Source organism: Ostrinia furnacalis, unplaced genomic scaffold (genome assembly GCF_004193835.3).
Source record: "Ostrinia furnacalis isolate ACB-3 unplaced genomic scaffold, ASM419383v2 OfSCF4320, whole genome shotgun sequence".
In the NCBI taxonomy this organism is placed as follows: Eukaryota; Metazoa; Arthropoda; class Insecta; order Lepidoptera; family Crambidae; genus Ostrinia; species Ostrinia furnacalis.
The window spans coordinates 2,039-14,572 of record NW_021134559.1 but is presented as its reverse complement, the minus strand read 5'-3'; the positions used below and the strand labels follow the sequence as shown (position 1 = coordinate 14,572).

Below are 12,534 nucleotides of genomic sequence, written 5' to 3'. Positions count from 1 at the left end.
AATAGAATCTTATACGATTTTAGAATCGTATGGTGCAAAATTGATAAAATGCCTCTATAAAGTTATATCGTGGCGCGCATCCTAGGTTTATTGGTAATTTAGTCTCCACTGCAGGAACACGACTCTTTCAATTTACCAAATAATTTATTCGCACCACTTTTAACACATGATGTCGTAAGCTTTTTCGGACAGTCTTGCTTTGCATCAAACCAAGTTTGATGGTAACCGCCTCAGTGCCTCGCCCAAAAACTGCGCGGTTATCGTGCGTGTTTTAACCGATAACCACGCGGTTGCTGGACGGTTCTAATTGGCGAGGCATTGAGTCCGGCAACGGACTTCTTGGCGGGAATCTGAAGCGTCATGTTAGCGGTTTTGTTTTATTTCCTCAAATTCGTGTTTGGGCGACTATTAATGTGTAATAATGGTGGATTATTGACCATTAGGTGTTCGTGAACGTGCATGAGTGTGGGCGAGTGAAGCAAGGCAGTGCATCGTGATTCTTCTGGTTCTCTCAAGTTGTCCATAGGAGGTCTCAGTAAAGCACCACAACTTTAGTGAGACTCAAAGGGTGGGAAGGGGTATCATCTATCATCCTTCATTATATCATTACTTGATCTCATTTTGTAACTCGTATCACATAAATACTTGAAAATGGCACAAATCAAGTCGACCTCGACGTGTATTGCCAACATCATCAAAAAAGAAGAAGAAAAGTCCAGCAACTGCGCGATTATCGCTGTCTGAATCAGGCTTAAGGGAGAAATACGCGTACATCAGGTCTCCCCAACCCGCCTGGCTAGCGTGTAGAGTGTATGCCAAAACAATTTGCCTCTGGTAAATTTTAGAGGGTCTACCACCTATAGCGGAAACTAAACTTAATGATGATGATGAAGTTTAATTTTCATTGCAAGCTCAATAAAACTGCACCTGGGCAGAGTGGCGCCGGTGACTTTGTGCTGGAGAAACAGCGTCTTGTATTGAGGAAGATCCACCGACTGGGACAGCCATTCGACTGTCTGCTCCACCGTCCAATTGTGGACCTGGGGACAATATTAATAAATTAATATAAAAAAGACCGTATTTTTAAGATAATAGCTGGCAAGCGAACTTCGTACCATGTAGTATGTAATTTGTGACATGTGATGTCAATGGTGCAGAAAATACCTAACTTTTTCAAACGGATCCCTAGATTTTTGAAAATATTCTATCGAATATGTTCATCAGACAATCAAATCTTTCCTCATATAGGATAATAGGATGCAAAATAAGTTATTGAATCAGTTAAGAAAACCAACTATATGATTAAGATTATCTCATTATGTATAAAGAAACTGATTACGTGCAGCGCAAAATCAGTAATCGTAATGTCATCATTTTCTTAATAAATTGATAGCCAGTGATGCTGGTCAAAACCCGAAACTTTTTCAAGCTTCTTAGAACATTCACATCATCGGTGATAGGGAAAACCATAGTAATACACGATAATAGGCTAACCAAACATACAGATTGTTAATTTAAACCAAGATACCATATGCAAACGGAATAAAGGCTTTTTTCGAACCGTTCACCTTGACCTAGACAATGGCCGCCTGTGGAAGCGCACACGCATGTAATTCGTGTTCGTACGGTCTGATTTGTAAGGAGTTAACTTAAAAAAATACTCGACATTACAAATATTCATTCACATTACACTACTTCTGATTATACTCAAAAATTGCAATTGATTCTTTTATCAATAAATCAATCACATAACTTATTCAGATTGTACAGAGTGATAAATACAAGATCAGGTGTCTGCGGTGCAGTTGGCAACAATCAATACTCCTGATAAAAATACTCGACTAAAGTGAAAATACGGAATTTCAGAGGAAGGAATGTTTGCAACAAATACTTTAAGATTTGGAAGTAGTTTCTGCCTACTTCTGAATAAAACTAATGAAAACCTTTGTTGCCAAGATAGTATGTTCGAGTTTAAATGATTAAGTACAACAGTATATTATTATTCTGTGATACAACGCCCAACACCTGATATCAGATAAATAACTCAATGTTTTTAGTATTCTCACTACTGCCAATTCAATGGAGGTTAAATTTACTTGTCTTTCACACTTCCGTAACAAATTATTCCATAGGTAATATCTACGTTGTAGACCTATCCTACTGTTATACTACTACCCACCCACTGGGCAGACGAACGATATTATGGTCAGGTCACGGGAAGCACCTGGATTCTGGATGCCGGCAGAAAAGGAACGGTCGTTGTGGAAATCCTTGAGGTAGGCCTCTATCTAGAAGTAGACGGCACTAGCTTGAAATGAACGAACGAAATTATTATTATGGGGCGTGTCTGTGAGTCTTTTAAGAATTACTGCATAATTTGTGTAAGTAAAAAGCAGGTTATATCACCTCGGAGCGTAACCACGCCTCCCAGAGCTCCTTGACCGATATGTGCATGTCGTCATTGTGGTGGAACGCTCGCTGCCGCTTCTCGAGGGTTCTTTGACCAATGTTGCCAATGATGACGTATGGTATAGACACGGAGACGGGTCCCTTACTACGGGGCTTTTAACTCAAGGTTACCCAAAAGCAGGTTATATTACCTCGGAGCGTAGCCACTTGTCCCAGAGCTCCTTGGCCGATATGTGCATGTCGTCATTGTGGTGGAACGCTTTGAACAATGTTTGTTGCTAGTGATGATGTATGGTATGGAGACGGGGTTCCTTACTATGGGGATTTTAACTCAAGGTTACCCAAAAGCAGGTTATATTACCTCGGAGCGTAACCACGCCTCCCAGAGCAACTTGTTGACTGATATGTGCATGTCGTCATTGTGGTGGAACGCTCGCTCTTTGACCAATGTTGCCAAAGATGGCATATGGTATGGAGTCTATGGAGACCTGGTCCCGTACTATGGATAGGCCTCATAAAAAAGCTCAAGGTCACCCAAAGGCGCTGGAGCAAACTATGCTCACTATAATGGATATATACTATAATGGATTCTGTTGTAAGTAAAAAGCAGGTAATATTACCTCGGAGCGTAGCCACGCCTCCCAGAGCTCCTTGACCGATATGTGCATGTCGTCATTGTGGTGGAACGCTCGCTGCCGCTTCTCGTAGCCGCTGTCGTACTGCAACTCTTCGCGGAGGAACTGGAATCAGAGGGAATAACTAATAAGTGACACAGAATATGGGATTGATGAGGGCCGTAGGTATAAAGTTTGAGAAGGTTTGAAGGTTGAGGTTTGAGAATGTAGGCAAGATTTCGATTCACATAAGTTACAAACATTTATAAGAATGAACATATAAATATGTTTGTGTTACTCTTACGTATTTAATTAACCTATAATACCAGGACTTATTTAACTTTCCTTGGGACAAACTTGACCTTCACTGGTTGGATTTTTATTGGAGGTCAAGCTGTAGTTGCTGGCTACACAGGAGTTGCAGCGGTGGGAAAGAGAGGTGGGAGTAATTCCGTGGATATGTTTATGTTATAGAACCCATTATTCCGCGGGTACTTATTACTTAAAAGTCTTTTCTAAGTTTGAGACTAGATGGCGCCGAGCGGTGTAAAATACCCAAGTCCTAATTTAGTCAATTTAGCATTGAATAGTTTACAGTCGAAATATATTATTAGCCATTCAAGACCCCGCGAATCGAGACAATAGATATCAATTGTTACTCGTTCTTATGCGACCGCTTGGGGTTTGATGGGCTAGGATCTATTAAATCCATATTAGGATATTACAACAAACTGAATTAAATGCTTGACTCTATTGGCCTCAATGGAAACATTTTACAGCTCTGGAAAATAAAAACTTGTCTCGTTTATATTCTGAAAACAACAACGCCATTCATCATAATAACCGACCGCTCTTTATTCTTACAATTTAGGCGCAGGCGCAGCGCCGATAACATCGTATACAGTCAACCGCACTTCAGGATGCAAATTATAAATTTTAAAACAGCACGTATTCCAACCACATAAGAAGCCAGTTTTTAGATAAACGTGGCGTCATCCGCACACTGTATTAGGCTGATTAAGATAACCTAACGTACCTACCTAAATGAAAACAAAAACAGAATAAAACTACAAAAACTGTTGTGAGATGTTTGTGTATAAACTGCATGAGCTTATAAAAATATTTTAATAGTCAATAAATTTGTAACATGAAAGCGAAAATGTTTAACGGGCGCATTCTCTTTCTACGAGGGCGGCACTGAAAATTTCGGGAATCAAGGAAGTGAAACAACATTACTATTTAAAAATGTATTTATTGCTTTTTAAAGTATTCTCCGCGAAATTTGACACATTTTTCCATACACGAAACCAATCATTGAAGCAACCATTGCATTCGGAAGTTTGGGTCTCCAAAATGGCCTTTTTGTAGGCTTCCACCGCTTCTTCAGGTGATAAAAATCTCTGACCACGCAATTTATTCTTTATTTTAGGGAAAGTATAGAAATCATTAGGGCTTAGGTCGGGGCTGTACGGCGGATGGACTAATAATTCTATGTTTTCTTGCTCTAAAAACTCTTTTGTTCAGTGCGCGGTGTGAGAACTCGCATTGTCGTGATGGAGGATGATGCGGCGGTTGCAGTTCTCTTTACGGAGTTCAGAAACGACCTGTGGCAAACAAATGCTAGCATACTAATCTGCATTAACCGTTCTTTGTCCCCCAAGAGGAATAGTCGCAACATGGCCGGTTTTGGAGACAAACGTGGCCACCATTTTTTTTGCAACACTCCGTGAACGAACAATTTTTGTTGGCTTTAATTCATTTTCGAACACCCAAACTCGTGACTGGTTTTTTGTTTCGGGTTCGTACGCGTATATCCATGATTCGTCACCTGATACGATGTTGTATACAGCANGCGGTATCCATCGGGAAAACAACTTTTTTACACCTAATTGTTCATGCAAGATTATTTGTATTTGACTCATGCCAATGTCTAAAGTTGCCTGAATTTCGCGGTATATCACATGTCGATCTTCTTCAATCAGCTTACGCACAGCATCAACGTTTTCTTAGGTGACTGCAGTTTTTGGACGACCTTGACGGGGATCATCACTGAGCTTGACACGTCCACGTTGAAATTCAGGAAACCAGCGATAAATTGTGGTTTTGGATGGGGCTTCATTACCAAATGCAGAAATCATCCGGTCAACACACTGTTTTTGTGTTAAACCACTTCAAAAGTCATAATAAATCATCGCTCTTGAATTTTCTCGAGTCAATTCCATTTTCTCAACGACTAAACGAGTTTGACAAGACCTTGTGATACGACCGAGAATCTTTTTTTAAATAAATAAATGGTATACGATTTTTAAAACCCTGGAGTTTGCAATTAAATAGATTTTAATATGACTGGAACAGTGGAAATATTCCATTCCCGATACTTTTAGTGCAGCCCTCGTATACGTTAATGTGTAGCCAATCCATTAAATTACGCTAGTTTTACCGGCAACTATGTAACATAATATTTCTTTGGGTATTTTTTATATTATAGAATCCATTGTATTGTAGGTAAATAAAGTATTTTATTATTGTTTTGATACACTTGTTTTTTATATTTTAATCTATGTCTTGCAAACACTTTTTTGTTCTGTACTTTGTGTGAGAAATAAATCATTATTACTTATTCACATTGTCACATAACCTGCGTGAGACGTCTCATGACTTTAAAATTCCGGGTTCGATTCCCTGACAGAACCTTTTTCCCAGTTTAGGACAATGCAGGCTTGAATTAACCTGATTTACCGAGAAAGAAACAAGATTCTTTGCTTCAGAGGGTAGGCTTTCAAATACTTGATCTATGTAATGTTGGACGCCTCTCGAAGGTTCATTAAATTTGACACCAGTAGGCCTAAGATGCGCACCGTGATAACTTTTATCGACGTCAAAATGTATGGGCAAAATCGATAAAATGGCGTGATAATCGCTTATCGCGGCGCGCATCTTAGGCCTACAGGAGTGTCACCTCATTACATCTCACCCGAAAGAAGAAGGCCATACGTCTTATCTTACTAATGAATAAAGACAAGTACTCACGTCATCACTCTCGCTCAGGTCTACGTTCCCGTTGGCGTCGTCATCCAGCTGCCTATGCAGCTGCGTGATGGCCTCCAGACCTGCCCGGTCCTGAAGACATGACTGCTCGTTGTGGCAGGCCTCCAGAAGAACTGGAACAGAATAAGCATTTAATGTAAATTGGAACCGCCACGTCAGTAGCAAGTAATAGTTTGCATATTTGAAAAGAGAATGTTAGGCATCCTCGCTTGATCTTCAATGGTTGAGTATTTATTTGGCAGTCAAGCTGTAGATCCTAGCTACACAGGAGTTGCAGCTGTGGAAACGATAGGTGAGATTACATAGGCTTCTTCACAGCGCTGATCTTAAAACCGTCTCACAGCGTCCTTGGTTCTTGCTTAACTATCTCTGGTAAAAACACAGACATGGAACCTCTTATTATCCTAATGTACATCTTTTGTGGAGAAAGCTGAGTGAATTCAAAGACCCAAATGTTGGTCAGACTCAGATAAGGTAGACTAGTGAAGTAAAGGACTGACCGAGTCCATATCAAGAGAGTCATTGGGTAGTAGCCACGTAGTAGCCAAACAAGTTTAGTCTGTTTTTCATATTAAACCATTAATAAATAAATAAATATCTTTGGAAAATTTCACACACCGTCATCTAGCCCCAAAGTAAGCAATTAATACAGGTTGTGATACAGGGAATCGACGCTGGGAAGTGGGAAGGTCGATCCAAAGCATGAATCATGATACACAAATGGAGAAGAGACTTCTTCTGACAATAAAAAGAAGTGAGTAGCCAATTGTAGTAATTTGTTGTTGAGAGACATGTTTCTGGAGCTAAATAAAAAGTGCAATGGAACTGTCGCGCGAAGGTCGAACCATAAATACTGAAATAGCCACTGAAACTTATATTTTTAAAACAATGGCAACGAAAATGAAATCTAAGATTTGAAGATGCGTTATGATGCTTCTTCTCAGCACCAGCCCATGTTGTCCTGAAGTGGTGGTAAGGCGAGTCTTTCAGTGACGAGCTAAAAGTGGGCCACTTTTAGCTTAGAGTGAACCAGTTGTTGAAAGAAAAAATATTTAAAAATTCATTCCAACGACTTGGCCCGTGTACCAAGCTAAAAGTGGGCCAAGTCACTGGAAGACTCGTAGGGCAAGCTATATTTGGGACGTGTATAAGCGCCCTGGAAAGGGCCTAAGTACTGAATAAATATTTTATTTGTATGATACATACTCATACATACATAGTCCAAGCACAGAATAATAATAAGTACTACGTACAGAAGTTTTACTTCGCGAAGGTATTTAAAAAAAATTATGCTCAATGTCCTTAACAATATGGTGTAATTTAGCCTGTCTCAAGAGTCAAGCACCATTTTGTTGACAAACGTCAATGATCGGCACTGCGCCGAAGCTATAGGGCTGACTTCGGTAAAATGATGTGACGTGAGGTGCCAAACTGCGGAAAATGGCATGATTTAGCATGAATTAACATGAATAATATTAACTACTTATTTACCTCTCAGTGTCTTGAGGCAACTTAAAAAAGTACATTCTGTGTTTTTATTATTATTTAGGCAGTTAAATACTGCACAGTATTTAGTACACCATTTTCTTTATTTTCCTCCATCAACACAAGAATACGCGTGCGTGTGTCAATGTTCGCTCGTATGTGAGGCCTTGTCGAATAGTATCCTGTAGGTGGGCCATCGTACGTGTTTTGTTTTCGATGTAAACTCGCGGAGATGAACAGGCCTGGTCCAAGTAAGTAGGTACCTACTGAGAGCAGAGTGGCGTCGTTTCATTTGGAAAGGATGACCAATTTAACTATGTTTTAATTTGTTTTCGTTTAATAAATTACTTAATACCGATAAATATTTAGGTTGTCAGTTCAATTAACATCATTTTCATTCTATTACACGCTTCCGCTTTGTCAAGTTAAACGTGTTAGTGAAAACTGCTATTTAAAATCGTTTATATTTTTCCACCTGTAATTAGTAAATTAATAAACAAAGATAAAAAAAAACTCTTTAGGCAAAGTATTATTATTTTAATTTTAAAGTTTGAAGGCCTAGAGAAAAGTATTATTTATGAGTTGTAACGTTTAAAATCTAGATGCTCGCAGTATTTTAGTAGAATGTATAGTCTCACAACACTGTGAAATCTTTTATAGAAATATGGAGTCTGGTGTGTCGTCGACTGTACCGACTCTTTTACATTAAAAAATTATTGAAAATCGTGTTCATTAATTATTTTTAAGGGTACGGCCTGTGGTACGGTCCTAAAAGCAGATAGTCAGTTGTTTCGTAACGAACATTGCAACATTACTGCACAGTGGGACAAAAGTCCCAGATAAGGCACGCCGAGTCACGCGGAGGTCACATTTATTTATACGATACCATATTGTTGCTATGGCTGTAACGATCGTGATTAATCATGACTGCACACAAAATATTTTTAATTTTGCGACTTTTTTATGATAAGTCTCTACAGGACTCTATTAGCGTCTAAACGGGTAAACGTAGATTTTTTGTATTTGGTCTGGATGTTTGAATTTGCTTTAGGTAGTATTTAGAAAATAAAATCTCCGAGAATATTTATTTATTATTGTTTAGAAACACTCAATAATATGGACACAAATGTCTTTACAGTTGACGAAAAGCAACAACAAGTTTATTATGGTTACAAACAGTAAAAAAGCATTACAACGATTAAGATGTTCATTTTATGAGCATGCAAAATTAAAGTTCTAAAACGTTTTACAGCTAAGCACACAGATTTCATCGGACAATATTTGCACAGTCTATTCTTTGCAAATAATCCGAGAGACGTCACTACCAGCCATCTTACCGTTTAAGGAAAATATTTTTATTTGCGAAAGCTATAAATAACCCAGATTTCTTAACTGGTCTCTGCTTGATTAACCCAAAGAGTCACCAATTAACCACAGCACCTTGTGTTTCTATAAAAGGCAATGCTGATGCTTCCTTTCATTTTCTTTACTCTTTCACTAACTGAAAAAGATGGTCCACGTAGCTATAGATAGGCTGCGGTAATTTTGCAATTAACTATGGTGAAATTAACTCAAACAGAAATTGAAATGCCTCAGTATCTTCAACGCCACTTTAATCAGCAATCAAAGAGATGCAGTTCGGTGTTAATCTGAAATCAAATATGGCCCACTCATAAGACCAGAGACATGGCTTTATGGGAAAACTGCCAGTTACTTGACACGGACTATAGACTTGTCTGACCAAAAGCGGGCAACCTTGGCCTTCTGACCTACAAAAATGCTCTTTGAACTTGAAGCACGCATCGAAACCATCAGATATTAAAGGTAATTTGGGGATAATTCCGTTGGGGGTCTTGGGACCATATACTAGCGAATATCTCCAGGGTATATTCCTCTATTATATTTGATGGGTTTGATTAGTAGATTACCTATTATCTTTAGTTAATGAAAGAATTGCAGCGGTGGAAATTTTCCACAACCTTGACCATCTTCATTATTATGGCGGTGTGATACAATGTTCTTTTACGATCTATTATATCTTATTCTAGAAATGTAGATAGATACAGTTATTATTACGGTAAGTATGTAACTTTAACTTCTTCATGAATACCAGAGATGTTCGGTCATCTTACAGGTTTCTTTAGCACCTTTCTACCTAGTTTCTATACTGTTAATTGATAAACGTCAATTATACATTTTAAAAATTAGTTCTATAAATATCGAAATTTCATTCTGATATCAGGCGTACAAGTGGTACAAGTTAGAAGGCAAACGGAAGAGGAAAATAAGTGACTAAATGACAATAACCGTTTTTATTGTTATAATGACGCCTAAATGTTATAATAATAGTACCTACAATATAATAAACAGCAACGTTCGGTACCCTGAAATATTTTAACTCTCATTCGAAAACGAGTTAATATCTCTCTGTAAAGTCTAAATTACCTAGTTGTTTACTAGCCGTTCCAAACAGTGCATGATCTTTTAGGTACTTCATTTAAAATTCCAAAGCTGTACAAAACCACCGACAACAACCAAAGAGATGCGTGACGTTTGGCCTCACACAATCGCGTTATTGATGCGCGGGAGTTGATTCACGCGCCGCTCTTGCCAATGCACTCGCGGATACGATTGTCAACGTCCTTTTTGGAATGTACAAGTGTTTGTCTAGCTGTAAAATTAATGTATGACGAATAAATCTTGACACTACAATTTGTTTATGTAAATTGTTGGGTGTAGGGAAAAGATGTCTGTCTGGAATTGGTATTGATAAGATAAGATAAGATAAGACGTCTGTATTTGCAGTTAAAACTGTACGACTGAACTGAAAGCCTTTACCTCCAGACTGTTGATAGATAAGAGTTCAATGAAACGAAGTGATTGAGTATTGATAAAACGAAACGAAATTTTTTAGCAGTCGCATTTCTTTCTCTACCTTAACCATCTCTAACCAAACCATTTAACAGTCCAATTCCAGTAGTACGCCCAAAGAATGTGCGTTACACAATACTGCTACAAATAAATCCAATGGACAGATACATACAGGCGTCAGATTGTTGTTAACTCTCCTATTAAGATCAATTGGGAGTCTCGCGGAGTGGCATGACGCAACTTGTCGGCAAACATTTCATTGAAAGCAATATGGATTTAAGTTGTTTTGACACGCGCTTCGCTGTTTCAATATTCGCCGGCATAGTACAGTTTACGTTACTATCTATTAACCAAACAAGAGGATAAGTGCGGAAGTCTAAGAAGAATAAGGGCCAAATGAATTGCGTTTCAAGTTTTGGGGATAGGTTTGATTGTTCTTAAACTTCTTAAGCACTAGAATCTTCTATCAAATCACTGGTGTTACACATTGTAAGCTTCTATAGAAGTATGACATTGCTCAGTAGAATCTTCAGCTGAACAGCTAACACGCACGCTCATTTTCAAGGAGAATCAGAATGATTAAAATGATTCAATTTCTGCAGCAGCTGCTGCATGCGATGTCCTACCTAATATAAACTGTATAAAGATTGATTTCTCTGAAATAGGTCCATACTGTTTGAATTTGACCCGATTTTATTACACAGAATCTCGTAACGAACGACAGAATCAAACAACGTAAACCTCTTTTGAATTTCATATGAATGAAGCCCAAACAAAATGATACGTAGACGAATACATTTTAACGAACTGTATTCAAAAAAGGAATGTAGGTCTTTAGTCGCTAGGGCGAGACGGTGAGTCAGTCTCAGTGCTCAGTACACTGGCACGTCAAGCTAATCACTGTAGTATTTTATGTAGTTGTAATAGGGTCGATTTTGCAAGAAAAATGTACAGTCTAATGTGCTGTCGAATGATGAATTAAATAAGGAGTTAATAACTCGACCACACATGTAACAATCGGTCGTTAGTTCGACGCTATAATAATTGCTTGAATAAAACAGGCAATGATAACATGGCATTGTAAATAGGTACAAGGAAATAAGAAAATAAATGAACTTCTTTTGTCCTTAATCCGACTGAATTAAGGATGTTTGTTATCATCAGCGCAGAATCGTATTATAATCGATTGATCGAGATCAATTTCAATACGATTGTAATGCTACACAACGATTAGATTGAAGAGTACAATGGAAAACTTTCCTATCCACGTTTAAAGTTATTATGTACTTCTTATGGCATGGTATTGTAATGGTACATGCCTATACAATTAGCTAATGAAGGCACCGATTCATTTGTTTACATGTTAAAATTTTAACAAGCGAGCTTTAGTAGGAAAAACGGCGGTAACCTTGAATCAGTGGGAAAACTCGGCGCGCCGATTGTATCAAATTTAACGTCACGGTATTGGCAGGCACTAAGTAGGTAGGCTAACCCACTCGGTACACAGTAAGGTGAATTTAGACTAGAGTATTCACTTGTAACAATGAGCCGCTCTATGATATGTCCCTTTCACCAAAATCCCAAATGTGCTGTCGAAAATGAGCTTTTACCTCTATTGTTGTGACATTCGTAAGAACATTTTACATAGAAATGCTCGGGAAAATGCTCTAGTGTAGGATGGCGAATCTTTTTGTGTATCAACGTGCCACTTTTCTAAAAAATGATTGATGTAGTCATAAACGTGCCCAAATAACACATAATGCTATCAATGAGGAATTTATCGTACAAGTGGCGCCATTGGCGAGTGACAGAGCCTTACTTTACAGGTGGCACTAACTGATTAGGACATTTTTTTTAAATAATATAGCCCTTATTCAAAACGAATTGTTTCCTATTTTATTTATAGTGAATTTTGTGATTAATGTCGTGCCCTAAATATTGTGGCGCGTGCCACAAATGGCACGTGCCATTGGTTCTCATTGCTCCAGTGTATATCCACCTTTAGGCACAGGTAACATAGTTGCTGAATTCACCGATTTGCCAAATAGTTAGTTGTTAGTACGACTTCCGGGAAAACCTTGAGCCGAGCGAGATGTCGGTGGAATAA

The 12,534-nt window shown here is 38.4% G+C and overlaps 1 protein-coding gene across 1 annotated transcript in view; it reads right to left on the bottom strand.

Moving 5' to 3' along the window:
• Positions 1–6,184, bottom strand: part of Stim (stromal interaction molecule) — a gene marked incomplete at its 5' end in the record, with an annotated part of 37,524 nt that extends 31,340 nt beyond the window's left edge. The window contains 3 exons of the mRNA XM_028313712.1: positions 928–1,040; positions 3,030–3,149; positions 6,054–6,184. Coding sequence (XP_028169513.1) covers positions 928–1,040; positions 3,030–3,149; positions 6,054–6,184 — 364 coding nt within the window. The remainder of the gene's footprint in view (positions 1–927; positions 1,041–3,029; positions 3,150–6,053) is intronic.
• Between the last annotated feature and the right edge of the window lie 6,350 nt (positions 6,185–12,534).